This window comes from Orcinus orca, chromosome 9 (genome assembly GCF_937001465.1).
Source record: "Orcinus orca chromosome 9, mOrcOrc1.1, whole genome shotgun sequence".
Classification (NCBI taxonomy): Eukaryota; Metazoa; Chordata; class Mammalia; order Artiodactyla; family Delphinidae; genus Orcinus; species Orcinus orca.
The window spans coordinates 3,405,856-3,426,433 of record NC_064567.1 but is presented as its reverse complement, the minus strand read 5'-3'; the positions used below and the strand labels follow the sequence as shown (position 1 = coordinate 3,426,433).

The 20,578-nt window shown below is 38.8% G+C and overlaps 1 protein-coding gene across 5 annotated transcripts in view; it reads left to right on the top strand.

The window, feature by feature from the left end:
- DPP6 (dipeptidyl peptidase like 6) overlaps positions 1 to 20,578 on the top strand; it is a 1,028,806-nt gene that overhangs the window by 617,131 nt on the left and 391,097 nt on the right. For all 5 annotated transcript variants that reach the window (XM_033408228.2, XM_033408227.2, XM_033408230.2 and 2 more), the window contains exon 2: positions 4,470 to 4,584. In XM_033408228.2, coding sequence (XP_033264119.1) covers positions 4,470 to 4,584 — 115 coding nt within the window. The remainder of the gene's footprint in view (positions 1 to 4,469; positions 4,585 to 20,578) is intronic.

Genomic DNA, 20,578 nt, shown 5'->3' with positions numbered 1-20,578 from the left:
TCTCCTGAACTGTGACATCCAGACTCCCACCCTCCTTGCTCAGTGTGGTCATCTCACTCACATCACTATGGCCACCCTGGCCCCTGTCTCTTTGCTGTCCTCCACACCAAAGCACACACTATCTTACAGACTGTATTCCTGCCTCTACCTCTACCTGGATTGTTTGCCCTCAGATGTCAACCTGTGTCTTACTCTGTCTGGGGCTGCTATAACACAACACCATAGACCAGGCAGCTTAAACACAGAGATTTATCTTTCACAGTTCTGGAGACTGGAAGTCCAAGATCAGGATGCCAGCTGTGGTATCTGGTGAGGGCTCTCTCCTTGGGTTGAAGATGGTCACCTTCTCTCTGTGTCCTCACACGGCCTTTTCTCCACGTATACAGGTGGAGAGAAGGGAGGCAAGCTTTCTGGTGTCTCTTCTTATAAGGGCACTAACCCTATCACGAGGACCCCACCCTCATGACCTCACCTAACCGCGATTACCTCCCAAAGGTTCCATCTTCATATACCATCACATTGAGGTTTAAGGCATCAGCGTATGGATTTAAGGGGGAACACAGTTCAGTCAACAGCAGTCTGATGTGCTTCTTCCCAGCTGTACTTCTTTCAGTTTCTGTTCAAATGTCTCTTTATTAGGAAGTCTATCTGACCTTTTTATATACAAAGAGGTGACAAGACCCCCTTGGTCCTGTTTTTTTCTTCTTCCCTTAGTGTGTTTATCTGTTTATTGTTTGTCCCCCATCCCTGCACTAGAATACAAGAAAGGAATATGGAACAAATGAAAGCTTTTGGACTTGTCGGGTTGATAACAGTGCCATAACAGGGTCTCAGAACAGGGCTTGCCAGAGTAAGCCTGGATAAAATATCAATGGATGGATGGTTGGATGGATGGATGGATAGATGGATGGGAGATTTGTTCACCTTCTCAGGCCAGTGTTTAATTGTAAGCATGCTTTTCCATTTTATTGCATCTGTAAGATATGCATGATTACCAAACAGAACAGAGAATATATTACAGCCTCAATCTCATCATTCTAGGCAAAAATATGTAATTCTGTTGAGAGATACACTACTGAAGCTCAACATTTCAGGGGATAATTTATTAACTTCTCTTGCCCTTCATGGGAAGCAAGAACAGTTCTACTCAAATTTTCCATAATTCAACTCCTGCAAGTTAAGATGAGGAAGTCTGAATCTGGGATGCCAAATTAGATGTTCAAGTTAGATTTTCACTGTTAACCTGCATTCTAACTCAAAAACCAGATATATGTTCTGGTTTTACCTGTGTAAAAATTAAATATGCATATCAACCAGGACTGGAGAGGAAGATGGAAAAATGAAAACTTTTGTTTTCTTGGAACCATTAGCAAGATGGTTCGTGTTTTTTTTTTTTTTTTCTCCTCTTCGTTTTCTATTATTATTATAGTAATATTGTTTGTGTAGTTAAAAAAATAAATTACCTGCACTCTGAAAATGAAATTTGGCTAAAGAGTGTCTGCATTTCTGTGGGTAAAATTACCCTGCCTTTTTTTTTTTTTTTTTTTTTTTGTGTGTGGTACGCGGGCCTCTCACTGCTGTGGCCTCTCCCTTTGCGGAGCACAGGCTCCAGACGCGCAGGCTCAGCGGCCATGGCTCATGGGCCTAGCTGCTCCGCGGCATGTTGGATCCTCCCGGACCGGGGCACGAACCTGTGTCCCCTGCATCGGCAGGTGGACTCTCAACCACTGCGCCACCAGGGAAGCCCTACTCTGCTTTTTAAAAGTAAGAATGTTACCTGAAAGAAGTGTGGTTCATCTCTACTTAAAAAATGGCCTCAGTGATCCAGAATCACTTCACTTAAGTGGGCTCTGCTATCAACGCCTGTTTGGTTATCCTATTGTGCATTCATCCATCTAGTAATATACCCTGAATTGTTTTTCTGTTCTTAGCACAGTGAGCATGCAGGGAGCAGAGTCTTTGTCCTCTTTCTGAACTGTCCTTTCATTCATTTTCCCACTTACTGGAGCCACCTCATGGTTCTTCATCTTTCTTTTCCCTGCCCTGTGTGTCCATAGAATGTACACTGTGTTAGACATTTTTAAGATCTCTTATATCCACCTTCCTCCCTGGGCTCGCCCTCCTGGATCCCTGGGAGCTGTTCATCCACCCTGCTTACGTCCTGGTGAAGCAGCCCATTCTGTCATGAAGCAATACTAGTAGTTAGAAATTCTGAAGGTTTTTTGATACATAATTCTGTCTCTGTGAAATTTCCTTTTGGTTCTAACTCTGGCATCTGGACTATGCAGAAGAAGTCCTCTGTCTGGCATGTGATAATTCAAATAGACAGAGACTAAGTATTTGGTTTTTGAGTCTGAACCCTTCCTTCAGCCTTACTTCATATGACATATTTTGCAATGTCTCTGTCTTCGGGTCCTCTTTGTAGAAACACTCTGTCCATCGTTATCTCTGACAATATCCAGCCTAGACCTGGACACCATATTGTGAGCGTACTTGGGCCAGGGAGGGACCTACTGGGAACATCACTGTAACATCATTCAAGTACACTTTTGCAAGGAAATTAGTTACGCTACTGGCTGCTCAAGAAGTTGATGCAAAGCAGAAGTCTTAGGGTTTTTTTTTTTTTTCATATAAACTTCTATCAGTGCATCTAATAGATATATTTAAAACAAATTTTAGAATCCTAGATTATTATTATTAGAAACAAGATTTGAAAGATATCCATTGTTTGAGCTGATGAAGACAATACCACTAATTTCATCATTCTTCATCTTGATAAGATTCAGTCTTGAGTATGAAACCGTTATGGTTTTGATTGTTACCCTGGGATTTAATCTGAACAGTGTTTGAGAAATGTCCACTTCGGTTCTGTGGGAGATCACGTACACTATCATGGTCTTAGGAATAGTACTACTGCAAGATTTATGCTATTCACAGCTTTGGTGAGAATGGCTTATTTCCTCTGTAAATGAAATGAAAAGCTGCTGAATCAGTGAGATCTGATCACTTCTTGTCACTGGCCAGCGACTTCCTCCCATAGAAAACCCTATCCAATAGGAAATGAGGTTGACTCAGTATAACCTTTCGTCGTAATTTCATACTCATGTTTAGTCTTATTTTTAAGTGCTGAAAAGCCACTTTTTAGTAGGCAAATTCAGTTCTCAATGGCAAACAAGCATACTGGTAGAAATTTCTAAAAGCTGTAGAACACTTTCCTGCTAAGGTTTTAATGGTCCTCAGAATTTTTCTTAATTGGATAACCTAGATGGCCAATATTAATAGTTTGGAGTCAAATTTTTCTTGATGCTATAACCTAGATAGCCAATATTAAATATTTCGATGTCAAATATTATTTACTATCCCATGGTTCAATATTATCTATATTTTGATTTACAGAAATCTGATACATTCTAATGAATTTCAGCCTTGGATGGATGGCCTACTTTTTGAGGCCATCTCCATCCTATTGCATTTTGACTCGCAGTTAATGCGAGTCGCAATAGTGGGCGCTATAAGAGAGAATATTTTGTGATCTATGTATAGGCAGAAGGGGCAGTAGTTCATTTGCAGTGTGACCGTATGACTTAATTTGCCCTGGAGAGTCCCAGTTGCTCTTGTATAATTAATAATAATAATTATTGGTATGTAACTATTATATTTATTGATTATTAATATTACCCCCTTTGTCTCGCAAATGATCCTAGTTTGGACTGTAAATTATATAATCATCCTAATTTGAAAGGAACTGAAAGTTTGGTCTCAGCAGCCAATATGCCTGATTAATTTCCTAGATCTTTTCAACCTTTAGCATTCTTTAGCAATGTCTCCAGGTCCCCCTCATACCCCCAACACCTGCTATAATGCGGCCCCTGGAGGGGACTAAACCTAGAAAAGGGGTAGGGGGTTACCCAGTGCACTAGCAAGACCTAGGAAGTCTTACAGCTTTGTTTGAGGAACTATAGAAGGAAGAAAAGGCCCAGGATGGTGAGAAGTAGGCAAACGTTGATTAAAATTGGCACATAGTATGTGCTAAATAAATGTTTGAATTTGGTAGCCTGAAATAGGACTTAACAATGTGGATGTCAATGAAGAGAAAGATGAGAGAGGTCTTAGGGCTGGAAAATTCATCGTACTTGGGTTTGATTTGATGGGGCTTAATAGGTTGGCTGTAATAAGAAACACCACAATCACCCTATGCTGTGGAATCTAGTTTATTGGGTGGAGAAGCATTAAGTTACACAAAAGCTGTAAACATAATATCCAGTTCTTCTTGAGATAAGGCTTTGCCATGGGATAGAGAAGAGAACCTGGGGCCTTTGGACACTGAGGCAGAGGGCAGAGAAAGGAGTTGATCATAGCTTCAAGGATGAGAATACGCCTGAGCTCTTGATTTGAATGAAGTGTATCCACTGGCTTATTTTAGTTCCTTATTTTACTCACAGAGTTTCTCTTTCCTGCTGTTGCTTTAGGAGCTGGTGGGGAGTAATCCTCCACAAAGAAACTGGAAAGGCATAGCGATCGCACTGCTTGTCATCCTGGTCATCTGCTCCCTGATTGTCACCTCAGTGGTGCTGCTGACACCAGGTACTCACATTTATTCTTGGAAAAGCGAGCTGCTATAAGGGAGAAAGGGCATAAGTTTACTTTGAGATTTTTTCTAAGTAAATACCCATTATATAATTTATTTTTTCCAGGTTCTAATTCTCATTGTGCCATACCTTAAAATGATGTAATACACTTTCAATGAAAAAGATTTATTTTACATGCTTTGAATTTGTTTAGATAATTGTTGACTGGGTGGAAATTCTTGGCATATATTAAAATTCACAAGTATTAATTTATGCTTGATGAGCTTAAAGATGGTGTCATTATAAATATAATAATTTTATATATCTAATGGCATTCCTGGGTGTGTTATCGAGGATGAATTAAGAAAATTATAAAAACAACATATATTGAATGTGAACTAAGGATAAACTAAATATTAGATACTACTGATGAAATAAAGGAAGTATAAAACAGAATCAGAAATCTCTCAGGGAAGAAAAATACACAAAAATTGTCCACAAAAGTCTACAGAAAAAAACATATGTAGAGATGGATTATTGAAAGTTTCAAACATAAGTTGTATAGAAGCTGAGAGGAAAGAGAGAGAGAGACCCTTTATGATAAAGTTCATGGAGAAAGTAATATGTGAAGTGGGCTTTAATGGAGTGGTAAGAATTTAGTAGCAAGAGAGTGGTGAGATTAGGACAAGAAGAAAGCCTTTGCCCATAAGATAAACATGTGGGGGTCATGATAGGAAAACATTATACCATATATAAACAGTGTGTAACTATCCATTCCCCTTGTCGTATTAGATGTCACTTTGTGTGGACAAAAAAAAAAAAAATTCCCATCCTCAATAAATAGACTACATGGGTATTAGACTTTAAGGGGGAAAAAATGCAATGTAAAAAAATTTTTGATATGTACAAGAAGTGCAGGCAAATTTTGAGGTATGTTTAAACTATAATCACAAAACTTAAATGGAAAAAGAGTAGTTTGTACCCTGAAACCAAAACTCAAGGAAGGTATCACAAGAAAACTACAGATCAGTATCTCTTTTGAATATAGATGCAAAAAGCTCAGCAAAATACTAGCCAATAGAACCAAATTACCAGCAATATATAAAAAGGATTATACACCATGATCAAATGGGATTTATCCCAGGATAAAAATTTGGTTTAACATATGAAAAATCAATGTAATACACCCATATTAATAGGATAAAGGGAGAAAAAAACATGGTCATCTCAATAGATGCAGAATAAGCATTTGACCAAGTTCAGAATCCTTTCATGATGAAACATTCAACGAGCAAAGAAATAAACTTTCCCAACCTTATAAAGAGCATCTATAAAAAGCCCATAGCTAATATTATACTTAACAGTGAAATACTGAAAGTATTCCTGCTAAGATCAGGAATAAGACAAGGATATTCACTCTCACTATTTCTTTTTTTTTTTTTTTGCATGGTTTAATTGAAGTATAGTTGATGTACAATACTATATAAGTTACAGGTGTACAATATAGTGATTCACAATTTTTAAAGGTTATACCCCATTTATAGTTATTATAAAATGTTGGCTATATTTCCCATATTATGCAATTTTTTTGAAATTTTGAATTTTATTTTATTTTTTTTTATATAGCAGGTTCTTATTAGTCATCAATTTTATACACATCAGTGTATACATGTCAATCCCAATCGCCCAATTCATCCCACCCCCACCACCACCCCCCGGCCACTTTTCCCCCTTGGTGTCCGTACGTTTGTTCTCTACATCTGTGTCTCAGTTTCTGCCCTGCAAACCGGTTCATCTGTACCATTTTTCTAGGTTCCACATATATACATTAATATACAATATTTGTTTTTCTCTTTCTGACTTACTTCACTCTGTATGACAGTCTCTAGATCCATCCACATCTCAACAAATGACCCAATTTCTTTCCTTTTTATGGGTGAGTAATATTCCATTGTATATATGTACCACTTCTTCTTTATCCAGTTGTCTGTCAATGGGCATTTAGGTTGCTTCTATGTCCTGGCTATTGTAAATAGAGTTGCAATGAACATTGGGGTGCATGTGTCTTTTTGAATTATGGTTTTCTCAGGGTATATGCCCAGTAGTGGGATTGCTGGATCATACGGTAATTCTATTTTTAGTGTTTTAAGGAACCTCCATACTGTTATCCATAGTGGCTGTATCAATTTACACTCCCACCAACAGTGCAAGAGGGTTCCTTTTCTCCATACCCTCTCCAGCATTTGTTGTTTGTAGATTCTCTGATGATGACACTCTCACTATTTCTGTTTAACATTGTATTGGAGATTCTAACAATTAAGTAAGGGAGAAAAAAGACACCCAGGTAAAAAAGAAGTAAAACTATCTCTATTCATAGATGGCATGATCTCATGTATAGAAAATCTTAAAGAATCCACAGACACAAAAAATAAAACATATTATAACTAATAACTGAGTTCAGCGACATTGGAAGATACAAAACCATTATACAAAAATTATTTATATTCCTATATACTCGTAATGAACAATTCAAAAATGAAATTTAGAAATGATTCCACTTACATTAGTTTCAAAGGGAATAAGTCAACGGTCTGCAACCTTTTTGGCACCGGGGATCGGTTTCGTGGAAGACAATTTTTCCATGTATGGGGGTGGGGAGGGATGGTTTCAGGATGATTCAAGCACATTACATTTATTGTGCACTTTATTTCTATTATTATTAAATTGTAATATATAATGAAATAATTATACAACTCACCATAATGCAGAATCTTTGGGAGCCCTGAGCTTGTTTTCACTTGCCACTCACTGATAGGGTTTTGATATGAGTCTGCAAGTGATTGATTTATTATCTCTGTGCAGTCAAACCTCTCTGCTAATGATAATCTGTATTTGCAGCCGCTCCCCAGCGCCAGCATCACCACCTTGGCTCCACCTCAGATCATCATAAGGAGCGAGCAAGCTAGATTCCTCACATGCGCAATTCACAGTAGGGTTCGCGCTCCTATGAGAACCTAATGCTGCTGCTGATCCGACAGGAGGTGGAGCTCAGGCAGTAATGCAAGCTATGGGGTGTGGCTGTAAATACAGATGGAGCTCAAATCACTTGCCCGCCGCTCACCTCCTGCTGTGCAGCCCAGTTCCTAACAGGCCATGGACTGGTAGCGGTCCATGGACCAGGAGTTGGGGACTCCTGGAATAAGTTACTTAGAAATCAACAAAATAAGTATAAGACTTGTACACTGAAAATCACCAAAGATAATTGAAAGAAATTAAAGAAGACCTAGGTAAGTGGAAAGCTATCCCCATGTTCCTGGATTAGAAGATGTAATAGTGTTAACATGACAATACTTCGCAAATTTATCTACAGATTCAATCCAATCCCTATCAAAATCCCAATTAGTTTTATTGCAGAAATTGACAAGCCAATTCTAAACTTCATATGAAAATGCAAGGTACTCAGACCAGCCAAAACAATCTTGGGGAAAAAAAACAGTTGAAGGGCTTACATCTCTGATATTAAACTTCCTCTAAAGCTACAGTAATCAAAGTATTGTGGTACTATCCTAAGTATAGATATATAGGTCAATGTAATAGAATGTAGAGTTCAAAAATAGACCCATACAGTTATTTTCCATTCATTTTTGACAAGGGTGCTAAGACCATTTGATGAGGAAAAAGTAGTCTTTTCAACAAATGGTACTGGTACAACTGGGTATCTACATGCAAAGAATGAAACTGAACTCCTGCCTCACAGTTTGTACAGAAATTAACTCAGTGTGGCTCAACAACCGAAAAATAAGAGCTAAAACTGTAGCACCCCTAGAAGAAAACATAGGAGTCAATCTTTGTGACCTTGGATCCGACAACTGTTTTTTAGATATGACACCAAAAGCACAAGCAACTCAAGAAAAAATAGATAAATTAGATGTCAGCAAGCATAAAACATTCTGTGTATCAAAGGACACTATGAAGAAACTGAAAAGACAACCCACAGAATGGAAGAAGCATATTTGCAAATCATATCTTTAATAAACATCTAACGTCCAGGTTATTTAAAGAATTCTTACAACTCAAAACAAGAGACGAACAATTTAATTTAAAAATGGGTAAAGGATTTGAACATTTCTCCAAAGAAATACCAGTGGCCAGGAAGCACAAGAAAAACGCTCTACATCATTAGTCATCAGGGAAATGTAAGTCAAAATCACAGTTAGATGCCTATATATACATATTATTTTTTGTGCATTTATTTTTTATACAATTTTTAAAGGTTACACTCCATTTACAGTTATTACAAAATATTGGCTCTGTTCCCTGTGTTATACTAAAAATGCTTGTAACCTGTCTTACACTCAATAGTTTGCACGTCCCACTCCCCCACCCCTATATTGCCCCTCCCCTCTCTCTCCCCACTGGTAACCACTAGTTTGTTCACTATATCTGTGAGTCTGCTTCTTTTTTGTTGTATTCACTAGTTTGTTGTACTTTTTGGATTCCACACATAAGTGATATCATACGGTATTTGTCTTTCTCTGTCTGACATTTCACTTAGCATAATACCCTCCAAGTCTAATTCAAAAATATATATATATATATATTTTTTTTTTTTAAGCAAAATAACAAGTATCTGTGAGGATGTGGAAAAATTGGAACCTTCATTCAGTACTAGTAGGAATGTACAAGTGTGTAGCCTCTGTTGAAAACATTCTGGTAGTTCCTCAAAAAATGAAACACAGAATTACCATACGACCCAGTAATTCTACTCCTAGGTATATACCCAAGGAAATTGAAAATATATGTTCATACAGAAATTTATATACAGATATGCATAGAAACATTCATAACAGCCAAAAAGTAGAAACAACCCAAATGTCCCTCACCTGGTGAATAGATAAACAATTGTGGTATATCCATACAATGGAATATTATTCAGCTATAAAAAATGAAATACGGATGCATACTACAGCATAGATACAACTTGAAAACATTATGCTACGTGCACGAAGTTAGACAAAAAGGCCACATATTGTATGATTCCACAGTAGACAAATCCATAGAGATAAAAAGTAGATTAGTGGTTGCCAGGGACTGGAAGTGGGGAGAGTAAGAAATGTCTCTTAATAGGCATGAGATTTCTTCTATTATAAAGACATTATAGTTTTAGTGCAGTTTTAAATTCACAGCAAAATTGAGAGGAAGGTACAGAGATTTCCTACATATGCGCTGCCCCACACATGCATGGTTCCACTCATTATCTACATCCCCACCTGAGTGGTACATCTGATACAACTGATGAACCTACCTCAACACATCATAATGAGACCTCTTTTGGGGGTGATGTAGATATTCTGGAATTCGATAGTGGTGATGAATGCACAGTTCTTTAACACATTGAAAACTACTGAGTTGTATACATTAAAAAGGTAAACTTAAAAAAAAAGGTAAACTTTATGATATGTGAATTTTATCTCAATTAAGATGTTAGCATAAACAATGGTGGGAAAGCTGTTTAAAAAAGTGATTCACGGAGGACCTGCAAGATGGCGGAGGAGTAAGACGTGGAGATAACCTTCCTCCCCACAAATACATCAAAAATACATCTACATGTGGAACAATTCCTACAGAACACCTGCTGAATGCTGGCAGCAGACCTCAGACTTCCCAAAAGGCAAGAAACTCCCCACATACCTGGGTAGGGCAAAAGAAAAAAAGTAAAACAGAGCCAGAAGAATAGGGACAGGACATGCCCCTCTGGGAGGGAGCTGTGAAGGATGAAAAGTTTCCACGCACTAGGAAGCCCCTTCACTGGCGGAGACCGGAGGAGAGCACAGCAACAGGGGTGCAGAGGGCAAGGTGGAGAGATTCCCACACAGAGGATCGGTGCCGACCAGCAGTCACCAGCCCGAGAGGCTTGTCTGCTTACCCACCGGGACGGGTGCGGGCTGGGAGCTGAGGCTCAGGCTTTGGAGTTCAGATCCCAGGGAGAGGACTGGGGTTGGTTGCGTGAACACACCCTGAATGGGGATAGTGTGCCACAGCTAGCTGGGAGTGGGTCCAGGAAAAGTCTGGATCTGCCTAAGAAGCAAGAGACCATTGTTTTGGGGTGCGTGAGGAGAGGAGATTCAGAACACTGCTTAAACGAGCTTCAGAGATGGGCACATGCTGTGGCTATCAGCGCAGACACCAGAGACGGGCATGAAATGCTAAGGCTGCTGCTGCAGCCACCAAGAAGCCTGTGTGCAGGCACAGGTCACTATCCACACCTCCCCTCCCAGAAGCCTGTGCAGCCCGCCGCTGCCAGGGTCCCGTGATCCAGGGACAACTTCCCCGGGAGAACACATGGCGCGCCTCAGGCTGGTGCAACGTCACGCTGGCCTCTGCCACCACAGGCTCACCCTGCATTCTGTACCCCTCTCTCCCCCTGGCCCTGAGTGAGCCAGAGCCCTCAAATCACTCGCGGCTTTAACCCCCTCCTGTCTGGGCGAAGAACAGATGTCAGAGGGTGACCTACGTGCAGAGGCAGGGCCAAACCCAAACCTGAACCCCAGCACCAGTCCCCTCCACCAGGAAGCTTACACAAGCCACTAAACCAACCTCACCCACTGGGGGCAGACACCAAAAAAATCGGGAACTACGAACCTGCAGTCTGTGAAAAGGAGACCCCAGACACACTAAGTTAAGCAAAATGAGAAGACAGAGAAATACACAGCAGATGAAGGAACAAGGTAAAAACTCACCAGACCAAACAAATGAAGAGGAAATAGGCAGTCTACCTAAAAAAGAATTCAGAGTAATGATAGTAAAGATGATCCAGAATCTTGGAAATAGAATGGAGGAAATACAAGAAACATTTAACAAGGAACTAGAAGAACTAAAGAGCAAACAAACAATGATAACACAATAAATGAAATTAAAAATTCTCTAGAAGCAATCAATAGCAGAATAACTGAGGCAGAAGAACGGATAAGTGACCTGGAAGATAAAATAGTGGAAATTACTACCACAGAGCAGAATAAAGAAAAAGGAATGAAAAGAATTGAGGACAGTCTCAGAGACCTCTGGGACAACATTAAACACACCAACGTTTGAATTATAGGGGTCCCAGAAGAAGAAGAGAAAAAGAAAGAGACTGAGAAAACATTTGAAGAGATTATAGTTGAAAACTTCCCTCATATGGGAAAGGAGATAGTCAAGTCCAGGAAGCACAGAGAGTCCCATACAGGATAAATCCAAGGAGAAACACGCCAAGACACATATTAATCAAACTAACAAAAATTAAATACAAAGAAAAAATATTAAAAGCAGCAAGGGAAAAGCAACAAATAACATACAAGGGAATCCCTATAAGGTTAACAGCTGATCTTTCAGCAGAAACTGCAAGCCAGAAGGGAGTGGCAGGACATATTTAAAGTGATAAAAGGGAAAAACCTACAACCAAGATTACTCTACCCAGCAAGGATCTCATTCAGATTTGACAGAGAAATTAAAACCTTTACAGAGAAGCAAAAGCTAAGAGAATTCAGCATCACCAAATCAGCTTTACAACAAATGCTAAAGGAATTTCTCTAGGCAGGAAACACTAGAGAAGGAAAAGACCTACAATAACAAACCCAAAACAAGTAAGAAAATGGTAATAGGAACATACATATCGATAATTACCTTAAATGTAAATGCATTAAGTGCTCCAACCAAAAGATATAGACTGGCTGAATGGATACAGAAACAAGACCTGTATATATGCTGTCTATAAGAGACCCACTTCAGACCTAGGGACACATACAGACTGAAAGTGAGGGGATGGAAAAAGATATTCCGTGCAAATGGAAATCAAAAGAAAGCTGGGGTAGCAATTCTCATATCAGACAAAATAGACTTTAAAATAAAGACTATTACAAGAGACAAAGAAGGACACTACATCATGATCAAGGGAACAATCCATGAAGAAGATATAGCAATTGTAAATATTTATGCACCCAACATAGGAGCACCTCAATACATAAGGCAAATGCTAACAGCCATAAAAGGGGAAATCGGCAGTAACACAATCATAGTAGGGGACTTTTAACACCCCACTTTCACCAATGGACACATCATCCAAAATGAATATAAATAAGGAAACACAAGCTTTAAATGAGACATTAAACACGATGGACTTAATTGATATTTATAGGACATTCCATCCAAAAACAACAGAATACACTTTCTTCTCAGGTGCTCATGGAACATTCTCCAGGATAGATCATATCTTGGGCCACAAGTCAAGTCTCGGTAAACTTAAGAAAACTGAAATCGTATCAAGTATCTTTTCCAACCACAACGCTATGAGACTATATATCAATTACAGGAAAAAAACTGTATAAAATACAAACACATGGAGGCTAAACAAAACGCTACTAAATAACCAAGGGATCACTGAAGAAATCAAAGAGGAAATCAAAAAATACCTAGAAACAAATGACAATGAAAACACAACGGCCCAAAGCCTATGGGATGCACCAAAAGCAATTCTAAGAGGGAAGTTTATAGCAACACAATCCTACCCTCAAGAGACAAGAAGCATCTCAAATAAACAGCCTAACCTTACACCTAAAGCAATTAGAGAAAGAAGAACAAAGAAAACCCCAAACTTAGTAGAAGGAAAGAAATCATAAAGATCAATCAGAAATAAATGAAAAAAAAATGAAGGAAATGATAGCAAAGATCGATATAACTAAAAGCTGGTTCTTTGAGAAGATGAACAAAATTGATAAACCATTTGCCAGTCTCATCAAGAAAAAAAGGGAGAAGACTCAAATCAATAGAATTAGAAATGAAAAAGGAGAAGTAACACCTGACACTGCAGAAATACAAAGGATCATGAGAGATTACTACAAGCAACTCTATGCCAATAAAATGGACAACCTGGAAGAAATGGACAAATTCTCAGAAAAGCACAACCTACCGAGACTGAACCAGGAAGAAATGTAAAATATAAACAGACCAATCACAAGCACTGAAATTGAAACAGTGATTAAAAATCTTCCAACAAACAAAAGTCCAGCACCAGATGGCTTCACAGGCGAATTCTATCAAACATTTAGAGAAGAGCTAACACCTATCCTTCTCAAACTCTTCCAAAATATAGCAGAGGGAGGAACACTCCCAAACTCATTCTGTGAGGCCACCATCACCCTGATACCAAAACCAGAAAAGATGTTACAAAAACAGAAAACTACAGGCCAATACCACTGATGAACATAGATGCAAAAATCCTCAACAAAATACTAGCAAACAGAATCCAGCAGCACATTAAAAGGATCATACAACATGATCAAGTGGGGTTTATCCCAGAGATGCAAGGATTCCTCAATATATGCAAATCCGTCAATGTGATACACCATATTAACAGACTGAACGATAAAAACCATATGATCACCTCAATAGCTGCAGAAAAAGCTTTTGACAAAATTCAATACCCATTTATGATAAAAAAACTCTCCAGAAAGTAGACATAGAGGGAACTTACCTCAACATAATAAAGGCCATATATGACAAACTGACAGCCAACATCCTTCTCAATGGTGAAAAATTGAAACCATTTCCACTAAGCTCAAGAACAAGACAAGGTTGCCCACTCTCACCACTATTATTCAACATCGTTTTGGAAGTTTTAGCCACATCAGTCAGAGAAGAGAAAGAAATAAAAGGAATCCAGATCGGCAAAGAAGAAGTAAAACTGTCACTGTTTGCAGATGACATGATGCTATACATAGAGAATCCTAAAGATGCTACCAGAAAACTACTAGAGCTAATCAATGAATTTGGTAAAGTAACAGGATACAAAATTAATGCACAGAAGTCTCTTGCATTCCTATACTCTAATGATGAAAACTCTGAAAGAGAAATTAAGGAAACACTCCCATTTACCATTGCAACAAAAAGAATAAAATACCTAGGAATAAACCTACCTAAGGAGACAAAAGACCTGTATGCAGAAAACTAAAAGACACTGATGAAATAAATTAAAGGTGATACATACAGATGGAGAGATATACCATGTTCTTGGATTGGAAGAATCAACATTGTGAAAATGACTCTACTACTCATAGCAATCTACAGATTCAGTGCAATCCCTATCAAAGTACCAATGGCATTTTTCAAAGAACTAGAACAAAAAAGTTCACAATTTGTGTGGAAATACAAAAGACCTCGAATAGCCAAACCAATCTTGAGAAAGAAAAACGGACCTGGAGGAATCAGGCTCCCTGACTTCAGACTATACTACAAAGCTACAGTAATCAAGACAGTATGGTACTGGTACAAAAACAGAAATATAGATCAGTGGGACAGGATAGAAAGCCCAGAGATAAACCCATGCACATATGGTTACCTTATTTTTGGTAAAGGAGGCAAGAATATACAGCAGAGAAAAGACAGCTTCTTCAATAAGTGGTGCTGGGGAAACTGGACAGCTACATCTAAAAGAATGAAATAAGAACACTCCCTAACACCATGCACAAAAATAAACTCAAAATGGATTTAAGACCTAAATGTAAGGCCAGACACTCTAAAACTTAGAGGAAAACGTAGGCAGAACACTCTATGACATAAATCACAGCAAGATCCTTTTTGGCCCACCTCCTAGAGAAATGCAAATAAAAACAAAAATAAACAAATGGGACCTAATGAAACTTAAAAGTTTTTGCATAGCAAAGGGAACCATAAGACAAAAAGACAACCCTCAGAATGGGAGAAAATATTTGCAAGTGAAACAACTGACAAAGGATTTATCTCCAAAATATACAAGCAGCTCATGCAACTCAATATCAAAAAGCAAAGAACCCAATCCAAAAATGGGCAAAAGACCTAAATAGACATTTCTCCAAAGAAAATATACAGATTGCCAACAAACACATGAAAGGATGCTCAACATCACTAATAATTAGAGAAATGCAAATCAAAACTACAATGAGGTGTCACCTCACACCGGTCAGAATAGCCATCATCAAAAAATCTACAAACAATAAAAGCTGGAGAGGGTGTGGAGAAAAGGGAACCCTCTTGCACTGTTGGTGGGAATGTAAATTGATACAGCCACTATGGATAACAGTATGGAGGTTCCTTAAAAAACTAAAAATAGAACTACCATACGACCCAGCAATCCCACTAGTGGGCATATACCCTGAGAAAACCATAATTCAAAAAGAGTCATATACCACAAAGTTCATTGCAGCACTATTTAGAATAGCCAGGATATGGAAGCAACCTAAGTGTCCATCGACAGAGGAGTGGATAAAGAAGATGTGGCACATATATACAATGGAATATTACTCAGCCATAAAAAGGAATGAAATTGAGTTATTTGTAGTGAAGCGGATGGGCCTAGAGTCTGTCATACAGAGTGAAGTAAGTTAGAAAGAGAAAGACAAATACCGTATGCTAACACATATATATGGAATCTAAAGGTTCTGAAGAACTTACGGCAGGACGGGAATAAAGACACAGACATAGAGAATGTACTTGAGGACACGGGGAGGGGGAAGGGTAAGCTGAGATGAAGTGATAGAGTGGCATGGACATATATACACTACCAAACGTAAAATAGCTAGCTAGTGGGAAGCAGCTGCATAGCACAGGGAGATCAGCTCAGTGCTTTGTGTCCACCTAGAGGGGTGGGATAGGGAGGGTGGGAAGGAGATGCAAGAGGCAGGTAATATGGGGATATATGTATTTGTATAGTTAATTCACTTTGTTCTACAGCAGACACTAACACAACCATGTAAAGCAATTATGCTCCGATAAAGATGTTTAAAAAAAAAAGTGATTGAGTTTGGCCATTTATATACTAAAGTGCCAACAACACTTGCCTAATGGTGCAGAGGTTTCAGTGGCGGTTATGAAAAGATAGTTGCTCTCTCCGTGAGTTTTATGAAGAGCCAAGAGTTCCTGGAACACTTGGACTCATGATTAAGCACAGAACATCTTACCGAACAGGAAAAAAATCCATTCAACTCTCAAAATCTAAATGAGTAGATTCGAGAGGGATTGGGGCAGGAGGTTGGTAAAGACAAATACTCTTCTCTTTTATAATTTTGCTGATGTTTCATATTAATTAACAATTTGTGCAAGCCGGGGACTTTAGCAACTACATATTTTAAATTAATAGAAAGGAAATCAGGTCTCCCTCAGAATTTGTGGAGCATGCGTTCCTACCTTTGCTTTTCTTTGAACATAAGTGTGCTTTATGTGAGAACATGATTATCGAAGATTTGATACTGTGATTGTCCAGCACTCACTTTGAAAGTTAGGAAGCAATGATGGTTTAGGTAGTTTGCAGTCATTCCCACCCCCACCAAGGTACTTGAGCATTCATGTCACCCAGAATCCGAGGGCTCCTGCAGCCATCACTTCAAAGGGAGGTAGAAGAGCTGCTGGTTCAGAGCAACAAGGCTGGGTGGGAAACATCTGGACTGAGTAACTTAAGGCTAAGAGCCAGTTCTGTGACCTTCCCTTCCATGTGGCCAACTCAATGCCAGGCAGAGAGCTGTCCCTGGGTCTTCCCAGCTGTACAGGGAAACTCCTATTCTCTCAAATGCAGCTGCTAATCCTGAAAGTGTTTTACATTCAGTCCTTGTGCAGCCGGAACCATCACAGCAGCATCCCTTCTGCAATAAATAGAGAACACAGTCATCGTAAACCGTTATCTTTTTGAATGCTGATGGCCAGTTGTCAGGGGCAACAATGAGGTGAGGCTCTAGTGAATCCCTGTGTTCCAGAAAAGGCTTTGAGCAGAATTTCTTTTATTCTTCTGTTAAAATAAAAATGTGGCTGAGCCTGCCTGACCCTTTGGCTTTGTTGGACTTTCATAGCTAGTGCTTCTTTCTCAGTTGTGCTGCTCAGGGGCTGTGTGTCCTCCCATCACCGGCTCATCCCTCTCCCGGGATGCAGCAGTGGCTTTTGTTTCAAAATTCTTCCACGCAAAAGAGGATGTCAGGTCATTCAGAGCCTTCTTGAATTCACTGACATGCAGAGCATCCTCACATCGACCAATAGTGCCTATCCATTGATCAAACGTGAATGATCCCTGCAAGGGGCTGAGGGCACTGAGCTAAGTGCTGGGTGAAGTGTGGGCAAAGAAGATGCACATGTTCTCCACGGGAGCTTAGATCCACTGAAAAAGAGTGTGCACAGTGAGAATTTCACAGTGGTGTAATCATTAAGCAAAAATAAAACAGAAGTCACAGGCAGGGCTGGTTAAAGACCTGTTGAGTTGTGAATAACTGAATCTTGGACATAACATACGGCATGGCCATCAACTGATCCATGGCCCCCAAAGTGTCCAGCACATCTCTCTCTAGTACTGATCTCTCCATGAGTCCACGGCAGGAGTGGCTTCCACTGTACAAGGGAGGAAGTTAAGTTTTGAAGAGTAGAGAGTCCTAGTAGTAATAACACCCTGGACATATGTGCACAGTTTGGGTGCATCCCTACCAACCTTGCTTCCCTTTCATAGACTGACTTGAAATTCATAGCATGTACTTTTTAAAAAATTATCTTTTCAAGTGCTACCTCTTTCCAGTCTTGTATTCTGGTTTGTTAAAACTCAGATTAAAGTATCTGCTTTCTACTTAATCCCCCAATCCATTACGAACTCCTTGGATTCAGTCTTTTGGAGAAAATGTTTCTGAGTATGTGTGGGTCCCCTTTCCAACTTGGGAAGGATCGTGATGGAATGCCACTTTGGTGCCCCAGGATCTCTAAGGGCCTTGTGGTAATATTTCTGAGCAACAAATACCCTTGTTCTATAGTGCAGCCTAATTATCACCAGTTATGCACAATTTATGTTTTAAAAATCAAATTAAAAGTGTTTAAGGCAATCTTAGTTCCAAAGGGATTAGCCAGATGAGAATGTGTCCTTTTCAATTTTGTCATTCATTTCTCCCTTGCTAGTCTGTGCCCTTTTCTAAATTTCTCTTTGGAATAATAGACTCAAAGTTACCTTTTTTATTTTCAGATGTTAAATATGTGTCTGCAATAGGTCACACTCAGTGTATGCCTTTTTTTGGGCAGCTACAGCTCTTGCATTCTGATGAAAAGGACTCTGATAATCTTTAATGCCACAGTTAATGGTTGTGGGAGCTGAAAAATCCACCAGGATCATATTTGCATTAAAACATCCCTGACATTTGACTTTTCTGGATTTTCACTGTAGAGAAGATGGACAGTTGTTTGTGACGGAAAACACTAGAACACTTTCAGGTGGTATAAAAGCGAAAAGCCTTGGATATTTGAAAGTCATATTGAAGGTAGACTTTGGGTTAAGGCCAAGCAGAGGTTACCAGAATATAAGACCCAATCTTTTGGGTGGGAGCATAACAGAGAGGTTATTGTTATGGAATTGAAATTTCACAGCTGTTTGATTTATATCTAATGTTTATAACTGCATTGCTAGTGCCCAGCTCATCTTTTTTTTTTTTTTTTTTTTAATTTTCACTTGGACTCAATAGGCTTTATTGAGAGGGAGAGAAATCTAGCAAATTGGCAGTTACAGTTCATAAATCGGATTCTCTTACAAGTGGGTGTAAGTGCATCCAAGTCAGAAACTTAGTCAAGTGTTCTGAATTTACACCAGTCAAAATAACATGAAATGGGTTTATGTGGGAACAAGCTACATATTAAAATTATTGATACATCTGAGAGAATCCCTCCACTTGAGTTGTTACTGCTAGTTAACAAAGAAAGTTCTGTAATAAAATTTCCATGGATTTTTTAAATAGACTTTATTTTTTAGAGCAGTCTTAGGTTCCAGCAAAATTGAGAGGAAGGTACAGAGTTTTCCCATTCACCCCCACCCCCCAGAAATGCATGGCATTCATACCATCGACATCCCTCACCAGACGGTACATTTGTGACAGTTTATGAACATACATTGATACGTCATTATCACTCAAAGTCCATGGTTTACATTAGGGTTCATCCTGGGTGTTGTACAGTGTATGGACTGGGACAAATGTATAATGGCACGTATCTACCTTTACATTTATGATGGCATGTATCATACAGAGTAGTCTCGCTGACCTAAAAATCCTCCGTGCTCTGTCTGTTCATTCTCCCTTCCACTATAATGCCTGGAAACCACTGATTTTTTTTTCCTGTCTCCATAGTTTTGTCCTTTCCAGAATGTCATATAGTTGGAATCATACATTATGCAGCCTTTTCAGATTGGCTTCTTTCACTTAGCAGTATACATGTAAGGTTCCTCCATGGAGGAACTATCATTGTTTAATAGTTTATTTCATTTTAACACTAAATAATATTCCATTGTCTGGATGTACCACAATTTATTGCTCCGTTCACTTACTAAAGGACATCTTGGTTGCTTCCAGGTTTTGGCAGTTATGAATAAAGCTGCTGTAAACATTTGTGTGAAGGCTTCTGTGAGACATGCATCTTCAATTCCTTTGGTAAATACCAAGGAGAATGATTGCTGGGTCATATGATGAGTATGTTGAGTTTTGTAAGAAACCACCAAACTGTCTTCCAGAGTGGCTGCACCGTTTTGTGTTCCCACCAGCAGTGATGAGAGTTCCTGTTGCTCCACATCCTTGCCAGCATTTGGTGTTGTCAGTGATTCAGATTTTCTAATTGGTCATTCTAATAGTTGTGAAGTGGTAACTCAGTGTTTTAAGCTTATCTGTTTAAGATTATGGAACAAACAATTTAAAAACATTATATATATATGTAAATATTAGATATATAATATATATGTATATGTTATGTATAATATATATACATATATATTATGTATATATATATAATGTTTTAGAAACAAACAAAACAAGCTTATGGTTACTGGGAGGTGTAAGGGGGGTTAGGCATAAATTGGGAGATTGGGATTGACATATACACACTACTATATATAAAACAGATAACTAATAAGAACCTGCTATATAGCACAGGGAATTCTACTCAATACTCTGTAATAGCCTATATAGGAAAAGAATCTAAAAAAGAGTAGATATATGTAT